Here is an 18,003-nt window from a genome sequence, read left to right as displayed (position 1 = left end):
AAGACATCTTTCATAGGACAAAATCCCAAATGTGCATGAGGGAGAGGATATCTAGGAATTTCACATACAAACGACTCCTTTCCACTATTCTCATAGTGGCTGGGAGCCTTTTCACCAGCTTGCTCTAATCCCGCAGAGCATGCTTTTCTACTTTCAATATATGTACCTTCGGGTTATCTTTCCACTGTGTCTTGATCATTTCTTTGTTCAGGACACCAAAAATCTGGAAAGAATTTCTTTGGAACCTAAAAGTCAATAACGAACAGAGCCTAGAAATATGAAAATGTAGCATCCTCTCTGGAGGGCTGGAAAACAGTCTCATAAGAATTCTCCATTCACTTTAGCATCCAGTAAGGCAAAGTTCCGTTTAGGAACAAGATAAAAGTATGTTGTGTCTTGGCCTTTTCAGAATGTAGAAAATATTGAACAAATTCAGTATTATAAATGTTACATTTAGACAGCATCTCTTTATCAATCAGTTGGAGAATCACAGTTCAAAGGAACCAAAGGAAAGAAAAAACTGCAATTCAGATCAACTGGGTAAGGAATGCTACAACCATGATTATAGGGAATGGTGAGACACTGGATCCTGGACATTTACGGTTCATTTGCAGAAACTGGACTCAGCAGCACGTACTGATATGAAACAGTAACTATTCCACTGTTTGTGGATGACTCAGAAGAAGCCACATCACAACCCACTGGCACCCAAAGGCCTTTAACTAGTATTATAATGTAAATATTTGGAAATCTCAACTGATAAAAATTTTGAATTATGAAATGAGTAGTCCTAAGATTAAGGTCAATTTAGAGTACATATTCACCCAATTCCTTCCTTTTCTCCATTTTTAGATATCACTTATGGACCAAGATGTTTCCACCAGTTCCAGCCCCAAAAAGTACCTTTAAAGATCTCATTATGACCACTAACTGTGAGGTAAGTAATATTGCAAGTTCTTACAACATGCCCAAAGATCCTTGGAAACTGTCATTGATTTTGGTTTTCTCTCTTTAAAGTAGGGATTTCCCCAGAATATCAGGATTCTGTTACTTCACTTAAGTAGGCAATTTTTAATTTTCATTTCCTATCACCTTTCTTTTTCTTTCTTTCTTTCTTTTCTTTCTTTCTTTCTTTCTTTCTTTCTTTCTTTCTTTCTTTCTTTCTATTTCTTTTTGTTTTATGTTTTCGAGAGGGCCTTCCTTCGTAAGTTAGACTGCTCAAACTCTCAACAAGCATCTTGTCTCAGCCTCCCAAATGCTGAATGACAGGCATGTGCCATCAGGCCCAGTTCTTTCAGCTGTTTTTAAAGTAAACTTAGACAATTCAAACCCTTTGAACCTGTACTTCCTTTTTTGGTATATAGTAAGAGGCACAGATGAAACTGTCTAGTGTTCTGCTGAACTCTAGTGCTTTAAAATTCCATGTTTCTGAAAGTCAACAAAGACTTTTCAAGGCAACTTTACTGTGCGAATAAAGAAATGAACAGTATTAAGACTAATACAGAGAAAGTGTTATGGTTTGTATCTAGATGCTCCCCTCTCCGTCCCAAAGACCTATGCAATCATAGCTAAGGCTTTGGGGAGGTGATAACATTATGGGGCTGACAACTGACAGCTGTTAGGGTCTGGTCTAGAGAGGGGACTCCGTGGAGCCGTGGCCTGCACGGGTTTATCTCCTCCCTGCTGGTACTCTGAGCTCATTCTGCTTCTTGGATGGTACACCGTGAGCAGCTCTTCTTAGCCACACCCCTCTGCCATGCTGTCTTGGCTTTGGAGCCAGCCAGCTATGACCTGAAGCTTCTACAAACTGTGAGCCAAAAGAAACCGCTCCTCCTTTAATTTGAAGATTTCAGTGTTTTTTTCCTAGCAATCAGGGAAGTAACAGAGACAGAAAGAAGATGCTTTCTCTGAATATGAACTTTTATAGTCTCACTCCCTTTTCAGAGCACATAGACTTAACTGGTCACTCACTTGTGCTCTCCAATCTCCCCAGTGTCACCTACTAAAAACATTATCCTTACTGCCAGGGAGCTGTCCTGACATCTATGTCTACGTGTCTGTGGATCTATTTCTATACTATCACTTTATTTTCTTTGGTTTATCTTTATGGTAAAGCAATACTACTGTGATTACTGTAGCATTATTGTAAAGTTCAAGACCAGTAAGACGTTCAAAAATGACTGTTTTCCCCAAAGTTGTTTTAGTTATTCTAGTTCTTTCCATTGTCATAAAAATTTTAAGACCAGCTTTTTTATAAAACAGCTAGAATCGTGAGTTATATTTTAGTGAATTATAAATTAGCATAAGGAAAAGTAACACCCTATCAATATTTGAGTTTCCAACCTGTAAAACTGGCATATACTTTTTATTTAGGTTTTCTTTTATTTCTACTAGCAGTGTTGATGATTTTCAGTGAATAGTTACTGTACTTTATTGAATTTATCCTTAAGTTGAATAGTTATCTTACAGGTCGACAAACTGTTTATATAAAAATTCAGATAATAAGTATTTGAGGGCCAAATAGTTCATTTCAACTTTTTTCTGTGTCATTGCAGTGTCAAAAGCATGGCTAGTAAAATTTTATTTACTAAAACAGAAAATAAGCCAGATCTGGGTATAGTTTGTTGGTCCCTATTTAGATCAAGCAATTTTCTGAACAAATTTAAATTTCTCTGTAATAAATAATACAAATTGCTGGATGATAGGGTGACAATTCATAGGAAAAATGGGTTGATGAAAAACTCAACAAAAAGGTGAAATTTCAATAACCTGTGACTTTTCTTTAGAGTGTCACAGTTTTGGTGTTTGTAAATCATTTTCAGAAAAGTTGCTAAGTTGTTAAAGCAAAGGACTGAGACTGAGAAAAGTCGCTCTGCCCCAGGCTGGATCCTTCAGTTTTCATTTATCAGGGGAATGCCCATCTGCTTTGTTTACCCATAGGTCTTTGGGAAGGAGAGTGTGTCCCATACGGAACTTTGCGGGGAGTGGTTCATCAGAATGTGTGCCGCCATCTTTCTTTGCTATGGAAGACAGAACACACTGGCTTTAAAGAGCAAGTTGACATCATGTGTCCTGGCCTGTGGATGGAACATCTTAATGCTGTTAACTTCCTCACAGAGCCCTAAAAGATTTCCTTTCATTTTCTGGGGCTGGAGAAAGAAACTGGCTTGAGAGCTAAGCTTGAGGTTTTCTGCTAATTAAAATCAACTCATGTGTGCAAAATAACAACTTAGAGTTGATGGGCTGGTGTAGCAAAGAATTAGTATTAACGCTTAGTATGGGCTAGTTTCTTAGGACAGCTTGTTCTTATATAAAGTTTCAAATAAAAACAAGGAGGAGGTAGAGAGAGACAGAGAGACAACAGACAGGCACACATACACACACAATGAGAGAGGAAGAGAGAAATTAAGACTCACCATGAAAAATTCCAAGAGATGAGATGTTTGCTGAAACATATCTAATGGAAGACATTTTCTTTTGCAGAAAGCTGGTTCCAGTGAAACAGAAATTGAAGTTATAAGTTATGTTGAAGAGCCTATGTTGGAAGTCTTGGAAGATTCTGTGTTTTGATTGTCACCGTGGTACTCTCAGATGAACTCACATATGTATCGGTGATAAGAACAGGACTAGCGTTTCCTGGCTAAGAGGTGTTCAAAACTTATGCAACTCAGTTGATCCACAAGGGAGCACATCTAGACATATGTCATGCTTCTCTTAAACATGTGAATACTGCATCAAAAATCTCCTCATTCACATTCAGGTGACCGATTAAATATTTACCTAGGTATTTCTCCTCATGCTGTATAGGACAGCACCTCTTCACACTTGCCAATGTTACATATCTTACCTCAAACATTTTGGTACAAGAGACAATTTGTAAGGCTAATCCTTACTTTGGGCAATGCCAGTTTGGATGTTTACACTGCCACTACACATCACCTTGCATGTATTTGGAATCCAACAACAGTTAGCAGAAATCAAGGCCTTCAATATTGTGGAGAAGATGATGTGTTCTCTGGAGAATGCAGCTGAAAATGACTAAGAGACCTGTATTTGACCTCGAGACTACCATGACCTGGATCTCTTTGTGATGGTACAGTAAAGTTGTATATAGATTGCTATATAAGAGAACTGACCTCCCGACATGGCTCATTCTGAGTGGTCTACCCTTAATTGCCTCATCACAGCAATTCAGGGAATTTGAACATTGATTTAATATGCAGTACCATCATGTGTGGCCAATGGAAGCTGAGGTCACAGTATTGGTTTCCACCAACACAGGTTGGAGAGTCTTTCCTTTGGAGCCCTCCCAGTCACAGGATCTAAAAGAAATGTTTGTTCTCCAAGGCGTCCTTTGCAATAAGGACTCAGCCCCATCTCTTTCTTTGTCTCTTAGAATTTACCGTTTGTAACATAGAGGCCACGTAGGGGAAACTGGAGTGAAGTGCATGTTTGCCAACAGCTTGGCCACTTGAGCCTCACTGAAATGCTTCAAGCCTCAAGTTATTTATGCAGGCTGAGGAAGAATTCACGTGGGCAAAGAACATCCTGATTAAAAATCCAAACATTTTCACGGTGAGACTTGTATGTGTCAGAACCATCTGTTGGTGGAATTAATAAGTGTTAGGTGCTAAAGAAAAAGTAGATATCTGGAAGCCAAAACAGTTAACTGAAAACAATCTTTGATGGCATGAGTAAAGGTGAAAAATCTAATTAGACTAGGACTTAATGTTAGCCTAAGGATCTTTGCGGCAATGACTATGTAGCTATTTCTGCTTCCACAGCTCATAAATTGAATTCCAGAGTACAGACTCTTTGAAAACCCTTTGTCTTTAGAATTTGATATCAAATTAGACAAGATATCAAGAAGACAAGACATTCTTGTCTTTTATCAGTATCCCTCTGTCTTAGGTAATAGATGTGTCTGTACCCTGAATAGTCTAAATCTGTAACTCGATGAGAGCTCTATTCCTTATTTTATTCCTACATTTTTCTTTTCTCTGTCCCCACTATTTATATCATAATCTCTGCTAAAATTACCAACAGACTCTGAACTGACATGTAGGCGTCTAGGATTTTCTCTGTTAAAGACATATCAGCCTGAATTACCCTGTTAGAACACTCACTCATGGAATGCCTCATCACCTTCAAATTAAAGCTCTTAAGAAAAAACCCACTATTCCTTGGCTTCTCAGTAGCTCTCCAGTCACAATCTCTCCTAACACCACCCGGCAATATACTGTTTCCCTGTGAGCACCACACTGGCTCCTCCGCCAGTGATTCTACTTTAGTCTTCAAGGGAAAAAGGCCTTTTCGACTCTTTTTCATCTTGTCAACACTTTGTTCTAAATAAGAGCTCTTTGCCACCAAAAAATCTTCTCTCAATTTCCACTTTGAACTAACAACCCACTCTGTTCCCTGGGTACCTTTTTTTTTCTTATCTTTGCCTTTGAGTCAGAGTCTTACTATATAGTCCAGGCTGGCCTTGAACTCAGTATGAGGCCCAGGCTGGCCTCAAATTATGGCAATTCTCCTGCCTCAGCCTCTTGAATGTTGGGATGACAGGCATGCACCATCATGCCCAGCTCATCTTCTTTTGAATTCACCATATTTCCCAAAACTTTTTCATCTCACTGAAAGTACAAAAACTCTGAAATCAAGAACATTGTTTTATTTATCTTTCTGCCTGCAAACACTGAGCAGGAACTCAGTTGCTGGTTGAATTTTGCTGGGATGAAGGAAAAGGAAGTTTCTTAAATGAACACCAGATTACAAAGCAATATTTGGCTTAGATATTACAGAACTGGCAGACTCCTTTACTAAAGCTCTATGGTTATAGCGGCGATTAGATTATCACTGGCCGTTAAAAATAATGAAAAGTAACTCATAACAGTCACTTTGCTTCAGAAACACCTGTCGTGACCTGGCCTGAGAAGCCCCAGATCACGCAGGTGGCATGGCTAGTGTGCCTGCCTACGGATTTGTGCCCGAGCCCTGGGCTCTGCTCAGCTGTGCAACCTTCAGTATTTAGTTACACGTGGTCAGGGGTGACACAAAATAGTCCCCATGCATTGTTTTAAAATTATCACAGGTTTTTTTCAACATTAAGTGTGTCAGGAGATTCAGTTCACTTATTGAAAGATGTGTCCCTATCAAGTGATAAAACAAAAAACACATAAACCAAGGAGGAGTTGGATACTGAATAAAGAACTCAAAAATGAAGTATTGGTGTATAGTTTAAAGCATAGTAAATATTCTCTGCTTTGTGAAATATGTAATCGCTGTTGTAGCCAATCTTTTATAGCATAAAACTTGAACACAGTTGGGTTCTCATTTACCAAAAAATGGGCAAAAGCTGGATTTGGCAGGTGGACCAATTTTTTAAATCTGTGTATAGGTTAATGAATTAAAAAAGTCACACATGAATGTGTTGCTTATTTATTCATTTATTTATTTATTTTTAAAAGTAGGGTAACCAATTGGAGAATAAATAAAACCAAACGAAAATCATTCTATTGTGACATGTGGGAGGAGACAGTGGTGAAAACATTTGTGTTTGCCTGGACTTCACCGTGTTATAAAATGATTTTGCAGTAAACACAAGTCCAGCATTTCTGTTCATACTTTTATCTGGCTGCTCATTTCACACAATGTTTCAAATGTGTATGTTTCTGTCTCCCCTCAGTGAAGCTTGAGGAGGGAAACCTTGATCTTATTTACCCCAGTTTCTCCAGGGCCCAGCACAGTATTTGATACACAGTACCTACTCAGTTCCTATTTGTTAACCGCTGAACACAGGAGGAACAATTGAACCAATTCACATTGCTAGTTTTTAGTCTCAGTTTGTTCTAAAGACTGATAAATGGTGCATCAGGTACATAATTTTACAAATAGCTATAATACTAGGGCTAAGTAATGTCCTAAGTAATAAGCCCATTTTAGTAACCCTTCAAAAATTTCTGTACCTTTCTCTACTCTTTTATTTCCTTGCTACATAAACTGGTCCTTTACCCTCAAAAGATCCAATGGTCTTAATATTCTGCTATCATCTCTAACCTCACGTAGCCCTAGGTCTCAGGATTTCACACTCCAGCCCAGGAAATGGGAAAGGAGAGTTTGGCAAATGAAAGGAAACTAAACTCAAAACATCAAAGTTCTACCTGACTCTTAGAGCCCTTGATTTTGGGAGATCCTGGAATTTTGAATTAGGAATTTAATAACTTTAAGCTGGGCACCTTTGTGCACACCTGTGATTCTGGCACATCAGGATGCTGAAGCAACTGAAGTCCAAATCTGGCAACAAGAGTTTGTTTAAAAAGAAAGAGTTAGCAAGAGTTTGTTTAAAAAGAAACATAAATAAGCAAAGCCCAAGGATTTTGCTTAGTACAAAAGCCCTAAGTTCAAGTCCAGTATCATACACACAAAGCAGAAAATTAATGTCTTCAGTTAGGGTGCATCTTCCTCCCTGTGTAGGATTGTAAAATTTGCATTCCTAGCTCTATTTTTAATTTTTAAAATGTTTATTTACCATCAGCAATGGGTAAATATACATAACACATCTTACTTCCTTTATTCATCCCCTTTCTCTCCTTGTTCCCCTCGCCCATCCGTCCATTTCTTGGTCACTTTTCCTTTTGCAAAAGATCTATCACTTTTGTTTCCTATGATCTTTTACTTTGCTCTTCAATTTATTCGAGTTTCTCATATAAGAGAAATCATGTGACATTTAGGTTTATGTGTCTGGTTTATTTCATTTAACTGCATCTTGAGTCTGTAATGTTAAAGTTGTAAGACTGAACAATTAAAAATAAAGAAGGACTGAATTTGAACTCACTAAATACCACATGGACATACACATACCAAAGAAGTATACTTTTATTAAAAAATCTGACATCTACATTAAATTAATTAATTAATTAATTTTTACTTTTCTGAGATAGGGTTATGCCATGTAGTTCAGGCTGGCCTTGAACTCACTGTGTGGCCCAGGATGGCCTGGAACTCATGACAATTACCCCACCTCAGCCTCCCACGTGCTAGGATTACAGGCATGTGCCACCATACATACTTGAAATCTATATTTAATTAGACCTCATATTTCATATAGCAACCCTGATTCCATAGGATAACAGGAGTTAGAAAACAAACAGCCGTAAATCACTTGAATTCAATACAAAAAACAAGTGAAAATAAAATTTATAGTCAATAAAAGAGAGGCAGCATGGCTAGGGCACATTGGAGCAGAGAAAATCACACCAAGCTGTGTGAGCTCTCTCTGCAACTGGGAACTTGACCCTGGATCACTTTTCAAATTAGAGGCTCATTACTGCCTTCTTTTTTGTTGCAATATGGTAACTAGTCCATCCATCTATCCATTCATCCATCCATCCATTTACCCACCACACATCATTTATGATGTATCATCTATTAGTAGATCTTGAAATCTAGTGTTTGGAGGGAGCCCTGAAGCCAAGTCAAGCACCTGAATTCCAGGCTTCTGCTCAGCAAGCTCTGTGACCTGGGACACAGCTCTGAACATCTCAGCCTCAGTTCTCCATGTATAAAGTAGAAATAATAAACAGAACCCATGTCACCAGGATGATTTGTACTGACAATGGCACAGACTATAAACATTGTTGACTATCACGATCGTTGCTGGTCTTTATATGGCCATGACATACCCTCACTGGTTGTGGCTTCCCTACCCATATCTGACTACCACATCATTCCCTTCTTCCCACATCACTGCCTGGTACAGAGGGAGCAGCTGATACTCTCTTTCTGACTAACCCACGCCATTTCAGGGACATTGCCCTGTGCTACTCTTCTGGACTGCTGTGCCCTGGACCTGGCCTTGTTCACAACTTCTTAATCTCCACATCCTCACCTTAGATATTTTGTCATCCAGCTTATCATTTCCCTCTTGCTAGTCAGTGTCTTGCCCTGTCCTCAAGTTGAACCTAGAGTCTAGTTCTCTGCTCCATTTCACCCATTCTCTCAATAAAAAATTATGTCTGGGTTTGAAAGGAACTGAATCAGGAGTTTCAAATTCAAGTCCTGATTTCCCAGTTGTTACATTGAACTTGTAATATTATTGCCTCTTTACCTTCATTTCATAAATTAAAAAGCAACAAACCTGCACATCTCGCTTCTCAGTCTGAAGAACACCTTGAAAACTATTTTTAAAAAACCCCAAAATATCACTATTTGTTCATTGTAATACATATTGCAATGTCATTGCAAGACATATATTTTCTGGCACAGTTTACCTATCAGTTGGTAAGAATATGTACAGAAACCCCAGTTTACATAGATTGGGGATACACCACTTAATCACACCTATATGTAAGTAACTCAAACTTACAGTTTCAAAACTTTCAGATATTTCATGTGATTGGCTTCTTCTACAAAAAGTCTTCACTCTGTGTGATACATATCATTAGAGCTTTGTGACTCTACAAGTGACCATAACTACCGAGGGTAAAGGACAGAGGTCCATTTTGCTTGATCTATGAACTCTGTTTAGTATTGTAGCTTACACTCTAGTTGTGGAATTGTGATGTTTAATCTGCATGGCCCATTCCACATGGGGGAAAGGGGCTTCCTTCCAGAAGGGGCACACAATAATTCCACTCTGGCAGAGGGTTTGGGAAATCATGAGATGGCACCAGACAGTCTTTGTGCTTGAATCACATGAACAAATGTGATTTAAATGCCAGATAGGAAGGGAGGAGTGACCGGAGCAGGCAGAGACCAAACTTGCTGAAAGAGAAATGAGAGGCCAGTACCAGATGGGGAACTGAACTGAGGGAGGCTTTGTGGAGAGCCTGGCACCTGACTGAGGACCCTGCTGTCCCCTTCTTTTGTTAAAATCAATGTTTCTATTGGTAAAAGTTTAAAAAATATTAACTATTAGTATTTATATTAAGAAATTAAATTTAAATACAAAGCCATAATGGATGTAGCCATTAAGTTCAACTTATTTTGGTGACAGGAAGCACCTGAATTCTGTATCTATGGCTTATATTATACCCCTTAGTTGGAGAAAAAAATAACAGATTTATACAACAATCACCAGTTACTGGAGAGTCATATATTTTGAACTTTACAAACTTGATACATTTAATAAATGTAAATTGTGACAGTTCATCCCAGGGTATCAACATTCAGAGTCCATGTTTTTAGCCACTGATTTACACTGCCTTTGTAATGTCCTAGCGCTAGGAATGTTGTAGAATAATTATGAATATGTCCACACACTGACTATAAATCCTTGAGATTAAAGGCTTACCCTCTAAGTCACTATGATTGGCCACATTGCCATTTTTAGCCAGAATATTATAATATTAGTTCTAAAAATAGGAAAATATAGTCAGTTCTTACCCATGCTAATGGGGGAGAACAGTAGCAATGATAATCTAATACAGTACCCACATCAACAGTTGGATGATGAAATTGCATTAACTTCTAAGACATTTTGGTAGGTAATTGTGTGTCACATATACTTTCAATAACCCAATGTTCTTTGAGAATATTTCATAAGTCAAAGGTGGTAGAGAGAGTGGGAAAAGGTTAATCTGGATTTAAATCGCCCCCTGGATGGGAATGACCAGGATTTTAGAGGCAGGAATAACTCAGTTATACTTTTTGTTTTTTTCCAACCCTACTGTTTTAAGGTAGAAATTAATGGCAACCCATAGACTAGAAAAACCCAAAGTTTTCTGAGTTTATCACTCATCTCTTCTGCCCAAATGGAAAGGTGTTGCTTTGTCCGTAGGGTGTCTGGGTTCGGTAAAAGCCAGGTACACTGAAAGAACCCACTGAAAGACTAGTGAGAGTAGAGTTGCCTTTTATGCAGTTAAATCACACATGTATTGGACACAAAAGAGAAAGTAAGGGTAAGCACTTGAAAGGTTAGAAAAACAAAACATTTTCCTAGCATTCTTTCTTTAGGCAGACATCTCAAGCAGCTACATATTCCACCTGAGTGTACTACTTGGGCATATGGGATTGTATATCCCTGTGACCGGCTATGCGTAGAATGTCTGTTCTTTAGACCCACCCAGTATCTGTGCTCCTCCTTTGAGAAATTTTGTTTCAGTCTTCCTTTAATAAATCATCCCTCCATGTGAGTACAGGCTTAGTGTGATCAAGGTGCCCTGATTGTGCAACCTAAATTGATCAGACACTTCTCGAAGAATCTAGACATTGAGAGGGCGGCATGAATATCAGAGACAAAACCGATTCATTCCCACAACTGCACACAGAAAATAGTTTTCAAGTTGCAGCAGCCTGGACTTTTCTCCAAGGCTTAGTCCTTTAGTGTTTCTTGGGCTCAAGTGATCTAGCCTGTGTCCTGCTAATTAGTTCCCTTATGTTTGCTCAAATTAACATTTGTTTCTGTGGCTTCCAACTAGTGGATCCTATTGCAAACCTATGAAATCCAAAAAAATATGAGACAAATTTGGGTCAAGGGGCCTGTACTGTTCTGTCTAAAAAATCTTCAGCTGTTAGACTCAGCTAAGACAGGGATTCATTGTCAGATGGTGAAGCTGAGAGGTGACAATGAAGCTGAGAGTGAAAGGAATTTGTCAAGGCATAGAGGTAGGAGCTGGGCTTTCTAATACTTCCCAGCATATCAATAAAGTCATAACACACTCTTCCCTGGTTGGTTTGCTGTAGCACACAGGCAGGCAACTGGTTAATGCAAAATGCTACTTCAGAGACCCCTTCAGTAAATTAATCAAGGAGTATTTATTGCAAGGCACTGTGCTAGGCACTACGGAGAGTACAAGGAAGATAAGACCAATGTTCCTGCCCTCGAGGAGCTTACAATCTAGTTGGGGAGACAAGGCATACATACAAGGAAACATAAATAACAATACAGGAGTTAAGTTAAAATGCAAGATAACAGTACAGAAGATTTCCAAAAGTAGTACCTGATTAATTACTAAATGGAAGGTTGCAGTGAATTTAGAGAAGGAGCATCACAGAGGACCAATGTATGGAAAAACTTCACAGACGAGCAGGGATTGCGGCTACTCTGGGAAGCAGATATTGGGAGACTATTGGAAAGCATTTCAGGAAGGGGCAGCCATGAGACTGAAAGGCACAGAGGTAAAACCAAAAGCAAGCAGTGTTTAGGGACTAGAGAGGGCTAAAGAGTTCACCGTGACCAGATGTAGAGTTAAAGTGTTTTAGATTAAGAAGGGCTGGCCCTCTGTGCTCAGGTTTAAGTTTTATCACCTCGGCAAGGGAAAGAAGCAGGAAGCTGATAAATACGTTTAAGTAAAATACACAAAAGCCTTAGCTAATGCAGAGAAAATATTCAAGTCTGATCTTCGGGACATTTATTTGTGGATTTTGATTTTCTCTACTTTCAAAGAGGCTTTGAAATGGTGTCTTTAGGTTGTCACTTCCAAAGGAAAGGCTTAGGGTCATGGCCAGAGACTTTTCAGTCCCCTTCTGATCCCAAATAATGACTAGCACAAGAGTGAGCTAACATTCCCTGACAGGCAGGCAGTAAAAATGCTCCCAGAAGACAAATATCTTTATAAATGACAGAATATTTATTAACAATACCTTTTAAAAAAGATTACATATGCTAGATCACTGGTAAATATCATTTACACTGGGACTGGGAACTACCTGGGATATTATTTTTTTTCATTCATTTTCATGTTTTGTTGATTTTTTTGTGTGTGATTTTAAATTTTATTTTAACATAGAAATAATCATATCAAACTAAGCAAGGAACACAGCTTGAAATACTGACAAGAATTTTTTTGTTGCAGTTAGCATCCTAATTTTTACACAAGTGGAATCCTGATTATGACTTTATTGGATAAATATAGTTAGAAGTTTGAAAAGTTAACATATTATTCGTAAGCAAAAATGACAAATTACAGGCAAATTTGAATTCTTTAAGAAAAAGGAACATTATGTTCACATGTGAAATTTTTTATAGAAAATTTCATTGCCTTTTTATATTACTGTTCCACCAGTGTCAGCTTATAAAACCTCCCCATCATAACAAACAGTTCTTTTCATAAGAATATGATTTTTTAATATTGTCATTTTCCAATGCATAATTTTAAGACTTAGAAGGTAAAGCTTATAAAGCAACTAGTCTAGCTATTGCAAAACAAGAGAATTGTCAAGATACCATACAATTTTACTAAAGATCTTTTATAGAACCATATGAAAAATTCTTTGCAGCAACTATTTGTTGAAATAGGAGAAATCTTCCAAACTCTGTAAGTGATTGTGATTCAAAAGAAGAGTTCTATTATTACAGAGATACACATTATATATAAGAAATTTTGTAAAGGAATTGTGAGTCCATTAACAGAGAATTACTTTTTTTTAAAATTTACATTCAAACCAGATACATTTAAAGGTAACAAAATTATCTTTTATCCTTTGAAAGACTTGATTGAGTATAGCAACTTTTAGTCTATGTTACTACAGGATATATAACTTCAAATTTAATGTCTAGGATAATGCTACTACAAAGACAAGGCTAACTTAGTTGAGCGAAAAGAAAGTCTTACCACACAATGCTAAATTTAGGGGTGGGAATATTGCACAAATGCCTCTTGGGCAGTAAGTTTAGCTTTTTTAAGATTTGCAGCCATTTCTGAAACCATCTCAAGTTGTGTTATATAACAAAATTCACAACAGGGTGGAAAAACATATTATACAAGTCAAAAAGACTTCATTCAACATAGCAACCATTCAGAGAGTAATTTATATACAGCAGCCTTGAGTTATAGACCAAGTTTCCAGGTGTTCTGCCATTAGATTCTTGTAAAACTGTACAAGTGATTAGCAATTTATTTATCAAGATGAGTTTAAACTCTGTCTTTAAAGCAAATATTCTCAAATCATAATTGTATGATTGTGTTGCCCATAGCATTTCATAGCAGAGGAAAAAATTAATATCTACATTACATGTTAACTTTAAAAAATTCTATAAAACACTAAATATATAATAAAAAATATGCATATAAGGACTTATGTAAACTGCTTTGGTAACATCATATTACAGATGTCTTCAGTGCATTGCAGAGTTTCCAAAGAAACTTCAGACAAAGCTAGATTTGCTTTGAGGAAGTACTGTATAATGCCATTCCTAAAGAAGCAAAAAACATTTTTTTCCAGTAATAAGATGTACTTGAACAACAATATTACTTAGTACTGGGTGTCTTCAAAACAACTAGCTAAACGTTGCTTATATTATAAACAGCAAGTCCTTTGGATAACTTTTGTCATAAACTAGACCTGGCTGTGAGGGAAATCATGATCGTGCTGATGGCTGACAGTGTACATGCATTTGATGAGGAAGCTCCGGATCCTCTCGCATAAGAATCTGAAAAGACAGAACAAATTCACTCAGAATGGCCTCATTTCAACTACAAAGGGAAGTGAAGTCCAGGAGCTTTCGGAAACAGCAGAACAGACTAGGTTCTGCTGAAAGCAATTAGCTCTTAATACCTCCTTAATATCAGTTCTGAGACTACTTAACTATGAACTGGGAACATGTTAGAGGACAGCTCTGTTTACCTGTTTAAGCTTTTATCTTTTTATTTTATTGGCATATTTTAGCTATACATAGTGATAACACTCATTATAGAGAGTTTGTACCTGGACATGGTATCTCTTGTTTCTTTTTTTTCTGTTTCTCTCCCCTCCTTTCAGTTCCTCTTCCCCCTTTATTTACAAAAGCTTTGTTTCCATATTTTCTTTCTATTCTTTTTTTTCTTGTCCATGTTAAGCTTTTGTAAAGTGAGACTAACCACATTAAATTACCAGTAACAATATTCATAAGCATTATGATGTATCCGTTTGAACTCTACTTTTGTGCTGGGCACAGACCAATATGACATAAACCTTACAAAAATTTCTTATCAGTCAGGTATTATTGTTATTCGTCTTTTTGAGACAGGGTTTCACTATGAAGATCAGACTGGTCTTGAACTCACTTTGCAGCCCAGGCTGGCTTGAACTCACAGAGAGATCCTCCTGTCTAAGCCTTCTGTGCTGGGATTACAGGTGATTACAGCATCATGCTTGGCACTACTATTACTCTGTTTGACAGATGAGGAGATTTGGCCTAAGAAAACTAATTTGTCCAAAATTAACTAGCTAGCGAGGGCCTAAATTTGGAATCATTCCCACATCTAAATATATCCCTTTTCTCCAAACCAAAGAGTCTTGATCATTTAAAAATTTTTGAGGCAACTTGAGACTATACTCATAAGTGAAATAAATCAAACTCACATGTATAAATATCATATTATCTCCCTAGTGTAAAAAAAAAACAAAGAATAATAAGATCCAAAATGTACAATAGATATTGTGATAATGAAAGGGAAAGAAAGGGCTCAAAAGGAAAGAACACCTGGGGCAGGGGAAAGGAGAAAAGGAAGAAGGAAAAGATTATATGCAAATAGGTATACATATGTACAAAAGATAGATAACTATACTACTAATCTCTGTTCATTGAAAAAAAGTTTGTGCTTTCATTGCTTGTTTGAACATTCTTTCATGCCTAGATCTTATAACCTGAGTAACTACTTCTAAGATAACAATATGTAATATATTAACTAGTCCTACTTTTTAAAAAAAATTCTGTATTGTTTCTGTCTTTTTTTGTTTGGTTTTGATTTTTTTTCAAAGTTTTGTGGTCTTACATTTTGCACAGTAAGATTTTTTTCATTTGTCATTCAGGGTTTCTTCTAAGTTGTAAGATCCTATTGGCCAACATAATGAAAATCTCTTAAAAAGAGAGATCATGTTTGACTCACAGTGACATCCTTACCACCAAATAACTACCACTATAACTATTTAATGCATGGTTTTGTAATAAATAAAATCAGAATAAGTCAGGCTGAAAGCTTCCTTGTAGTGATTAGACAGTATGCACTCAGGTTTTAACAAAGTGAGATAAATAAACATAAACCCTAATCTAGTGCTTTTGTGGCCTGGAGTTTATTTCCAGGTACCTGGTTTCCCTTCAGTGGAAGTGAGAGTCACTTGGCGAGATTTACTATGCAATCCCACCCCCCAGTTTTTAAAACATAAGAAAGCTTTCAGTATTTATATGCAAAAATGATGCTTTAAATAAAAATTCCATCAAAATATTGGCAAATCACACCTAAGATCTGGAGCATGGGTCTATAGATCCTTGTTCTTCACTAAGATCCTGTTCTATTTTTTAAGCCGAACAAACACTTACTGAATCCCACCAAAACAAAAGACAATCCAGGAAGAAGACAAAACTACCAATGAGCTCGTTGTCTTCTTAGACATCCATGTTTTGCAGATGAATTTAAAATTGCTTAGTTGGTACTTCACTATCACCTTGTACCCACAAGCCATACAGGCTCTTGCCATCTATGAAAAAAACATGATGGACACTGAGCAGTGGGATAGCAGATCAGAACTCAAGATCTGCAGTAGGAATTTTGCCCATGATTTAAAATATCATCACTCCACTGATGGCTTTAAAATTTATAACCCCAGCCTACACTGGTTGCCTAATTTCCAGGCATTTAAATCCAAAAGCATGGGAAAATCTACACTTAGGTATTTAATGACAATCTTTCCTTTTTGATTGCAGTGAAATACACAAACATAAAGTGATCATTGTAACTATTTTAAAATATATTAGGCAGAGGCATTAAGTACCCTCTGGTGGTGAGAAACCAGCACCACTATCTATTTGTTTATCACCGGAAATGGAAAGCAATAGTCACTAAACTGCCATTTTTCACTGGCCAGCCACTTCCCCTCACTAATCTGATTTCTGTCTACTTGGATCGGCTCATACTGTTTTTATCCTCTAATATGATAAATGGAATCACAAAAGCGAAACAATACTATTCAGTTGGGATACTTACAAACACAGTACTCACAAACATAGGATGGAATATATTTGCTCAAAAAGGATATTCCAAATATCATTTAACTATGTTTTAAAATGAAGATATTATATATTTATATGTATTTATACACATTCAAAAAATGTTAAGTTGAAAATATTTTCAGCTCAAGACAATGTATTATTGTTTCACTGGAGACAAAGTACTAGAGTCCTTTTCAAAGTCTTTTGTTCATTTCTTCTAAGTCATGCTTTTACTTTGGGGATTTGTAACTTGGGCGTTATGTGATTGCAAATCCAATAGGCCAACATGGAAATTCCTGTGTAACTGATGAGATCAGGTGCGTTCAGGGTGGTATGGCTGTAGACAATTTCTGTGTAACTGATAAGTGGATGCCTTAGTCTGATGTTTTGATTTGCAAGTGATTAAATCAATCAAATCCAGGCAAACACTCTTCTACCTGAAACTACCTTTGCTCAACAATTAACTCTCTGAGGGAAGGCAACATGGTTGTCCACTTTTACTCTAAGATTTTCTCTGTGGGCTTCCGTTCCTTCAAGCCTTGTCTTAAGAAGATAGTAAGACAGGCAGAGGAAAAAATGAGAAAAAAAGAGTCTTACTTGATATCTTTGGAATTCGAATTTGTTCACTGCTGCTGCCATCTCCTCCATCACTGAATGGCTTAATTTCAATTATATAATCTTCATCAACAGGTAAAGAAAGCTCCACTGATGTTTTATTTGTTTCAATGACAGATGTGCTGCTTTGTCTGTTCCATCTGTACAAGACCTGCCAATTTAGAAAGAACAGTCGTTATCCTCACAAGGGCCCCAAACACTGAGTAAAAACGGATCATCTGTTTTTACTCTGGGCACTAATAGCATTCAGGGACACTGAAGCTGTCTGGCTGCCCACTCACTTTGGAAGACCCTTTTATGGTGAGGGCCATGTCTGCAGCTATCCTTTCATCAGGAGGAAAGAGAATAGGGGATACAGCAAGGAATGAAAGCAATGTGATTCTACCAATATGCTGTGTGATTACCCTCTCAGGGAAGGCTCAGTTCACACTCCTGGACAAATGGAAAAAATGAACACCTCCTTACGAGTGTGCAGAGGC

The 18,003-nt window shown here is 37.3% G+C and overlaps 2 protein-coding genes across 8 annotated transcripts in view; one reads left to right on the top strand and one right to left on the bottom strand.

Moving 5' to 3' along the window:
• The window catches only part of Il5ra (interleukin 5 receptor subunit alpha), a 33,173-nt gene extending 28,601 nt beyond the window's left edge, over positions 1–4,572 (top strand). Inside the window, 2 exon segments of the mRNA NM_001173125.1 lie at positions 853–937; positions 3,484–4,572. Coding sequence (NP_001166596.1) covers positions 853–937; positions 3,484–3,570 — 172 coding nt within the window. The 3' untranslated portion in view covers positions 3,571–4,572.
• A 7,162-nt stretch (positions 4,573–11,734) lies between these two features.
• Positions 11,735–18,003, bottom strand: part of LOC100734733 (contactin-4) — a 901,708-nt gene continuing 895,439 nt past the window's right edge. For all 7 annotated transcript variants that reach the window (XM_063260276.1, XM_023566553.2, XM_063260275.1 and 4 more), the window contains 2 exons: positions 17,507–17,675; positions 11,735–14,371 (listed from right to left, as the gene is read on the bottom strand). In XM_063260276.1, the coding sequence (XP_063116346.1) occupies positions 14,271–14,371; positions 17,507–17,675 (270 nt within the window). In that variant the 3' untranslated portion in view covers positions 11,735–14,270. The remainder of the gene's footprint in view (positions 14,372–17,506; positions 17,676–18,003) is intronic.

Source organism: Cavia porcellus, unplaced genomic scaffold, assembly GCF_034190915.1.
Source record: "Cavia porcellus strain 051 isolate PalLab524CR breed Dunkin Hartley unplaced genomic scaffold, mCavPor4.1 scaffold_13, whole genome shotgun sequence".
Classification (NCBI taxonomy): Eukaryota; Metazoa; Chordata; class Mammalia; order Rodentia; family Caviidae; genus Cavia; species Cavia porcellus.
Note: the sequence above shows the minus strand (reverse complement) of the source record. Positions and strands in the feature narration are given on the sequence as shown.